The sequence below is a fragment of the Montipora foliosa genome, chromosome 2 (genome assembly GCF_036669935.1).
Source record: "Montipora foliosa isolate CH-2021 chromosome 2, ASM3666993v2, whole genome shotgun sequence".
In the NCBI taxonomy this organism is placed as follows: domain Eukaryota; kingdom Metazoa; phylum Cnidaria; class Anthozoa; order Scleractinia; family Acroporidae; genus Montipora; species Montipora foliosa.
In genome coordinates, this window is record NC_090870.1 from 56,229,802 (window position 1) to 56,232,301 (window position 2,500).

A 2,500-nucleotide genomic window follows, 5' to 3' on the forward strand; every position below is an offset into this window, starting at 1 on the left:
CCCTCTCCTGGGTACGGGGTCCTGTCGATGTATGGTCCCTTGAATTGACTGGGGGAAACCGGGGCTCGCAGAGGAAAAAAAAAAGGTTCGTGTTCGGTTGAGATTAAGGACTTTAAGCAAGGACGACCACGACGGCTACGAGAACTTTGGCTACAAATATTATTTCCCGTTACTAACTTCTTACTAACCGAGCGCGAGGGCCGTACTGGGGAATATTGGCCCGAGGTCGTGGCAGTACGGACCGAGCGCAGCGAGGTCCGTACAAAAAGGACCGAGGGCCAATATTCCCCAGTACGGCTCGAGCTAGCTCGGTTAGTATGTAGTTTATTATATGGCTTTTTAATTACCTTTTGCTTTGTTTTTGCAAGCCGTTTTGAATCGTACACGTACTGATGTATGAAGAAGACAGAGACAAGTCTTGAGCGAAAATAAGATCCTTTCTTTTCAAACCTTTTCTTTCATGATTTGCATGGACGGGCATTTCTTTGCATTTTGGTCACGTGCAGTAAAAACATAATTATTTCAATGACTCTTTTACAACCTGGTGTTAAGGAATCTTATTTGATTTTTTTGTTCGTCGAGCGCGGCATAGAAAGCAGTGCTCTCGATGAAGTATTGGGGCTCAATTTATTGTAATGTACTCCTCGTATTGTTCCCCGGGAGATTTGTATGCCAGTGGAAGTGAATGAGTAAGTAATAGACCATATTCGTATTCTCAGTATTGGACTTGAACTAGCTTGCAATGGAGGCTAATGCGGGGAATATATTAAAAAGTATTTGCATTTGAAAAGATTCCCCCGCATTAGCCTCCATTGCATGCTAGTTCCAGTTAAATACCGAAAATACGAATATGGTCTATTATGTATGAACTAAATATCTTTGATGTTAATCAGTAAATTCTAGACATTTTCCCTTAAGATATTACTTACAAGACACGAAGATTCCTAAGCCCTTGAAAGGCGTTTTGTCTGATGATTTCAATGCTGTTGTTCGCTAAAGATCTGAAATTAAAAAAGGCGTGAACATCAAAAATCAATTTAGACCAGTGTCCATTACCCAGAGTAAGAATCTGGTATCAGGTTTTTCCCCATCGACTTCAGGAAAGTGTCTATTTTTAAACCGAGTTTTGAAGGCAAAAAGACAATAGACCAAATCGGCTAGGGAAATTCGGATTTAGATCTTAAACTCTTGATCTTCAGATTTCCAGTCGAACACAAAATCTGAAAAACGGAAACCCATGGCAGGAAGGATTTCTAAATCCAGATTTCCCCGGCAATCGAACGCACCCTGAATATTGTACCCAATTCAAATCTCCTGGGGTTAAGGTTCTTAGTTTGTGTATTGTATTTTGCATTATAATGTAGCATTGACATTTAAATGATATTGAAATACCTGGAACAAAACGTTTTATTCCCAAAGGGTTTAAATTGGGTACAACCTTGGGTTAGCCGATTTGGTCTAATGTTTATTTTTCCGCAAAACTTGGTTTGAAAGTAAACACTTTTCTGACGCTGACGGGGACTAGGCCTATAGGCCTATAGGGAGGAGCAAGGGTTGCACAGTCGGTTAGTGCGCGGCCTTGGTGCATAAGGTCCTGAGTTCCATCCCCGGATCTCACATCCTTGTTTCGACTTCTTTCCTTTCAGTGTAGCCTAAGTAGCTTTAAATACCCTTAAAACGGAGCACTGATGGAAAGAGGGGGGTAAAATGAGCGCACCGTCCGCTTCCTGGGAGAGTACTCTCTAGAGAGTAAAAGGAACTTCCGACGTTAAATAACGTGTACCTTTACGTTTACCTTATAGGCCATTTTACAGTTGCAGCTAAGGGCGCTTTCCATTTGACAGAACTGACCGGCCAGACCAGGAATTTGGTAGGTTTAACTCTAAAACGCCCTCAAATTAACACTCTTCGAGGATGATATACTACAATCCTCCGGAAGAAGATGAGGGGTTATCATGCAAGAGTTCCTTCATATTGTTGGATTTTCTTTGCAAACTGATGGGTCTGGCCGGCCAGTTCTGACAAAAGGAAAGCGCCCTTAGTTACCTGGCCTACGAATGGAAGCGAGCCTGCCGGTGACCCTGTTTTGATATAAACCTTCGTACTTTCGTAATTTTAATATGGACTAATTAGAATTAACACAACACAATTTGCATGATAAAAGCAGTGGGGGCTGTATCAATGCAAGGTCACCGCCAGCCTCGCAGCCATTCATAGGCTAGGTCGCTGAGCAAACAACTGTAAAATGGCTAATAGACCTCTTTCATAATGGCGGCCAAATAAAATACTCTTTTGTTTTAATGCTAATAAGCCTTTCTAGCCTCGCTACGACGAGCACATTTCAAAAGAATATTTGTTTTAAATTGAGGCCAGTTGGTCTAATTAACATGGGTACAAAATAATGTTTATAAAGGTGGTCACCATTTATGAAGACTCTTGATTTAGATCATGATTTGAAAATTGTATCAATAACATTTCAACGTAATTACATTTCACTGTC

At 41.2% G+C, this 2,500-nt stretch overlaps 1 protein-coding gene across 2 annotated transcripts in view; it reads right to left on the reverse strand.

Moving 5' to 3' along the window:
- LOC137993636 (cannabinoid receptor 1-like) overlaps nt 1-2,500 on the reverse strand; it is a 20,666-nt gene that overhangs the window by 4,524 nt on the left and 13,642 nt on the right. For both annotated transcript variants that reach the window (XM_068839597.1, XM_068839596.1), the window contains exon 4: nt 930-1,001. In XM_068839597.1, coding sequence (XP_068695698.1) covers nt 930-1,001 — 72 coding nt within the window. The remainder of the gene's footprint in view (nt 1-929; nt 1,002-2,500) is intronic.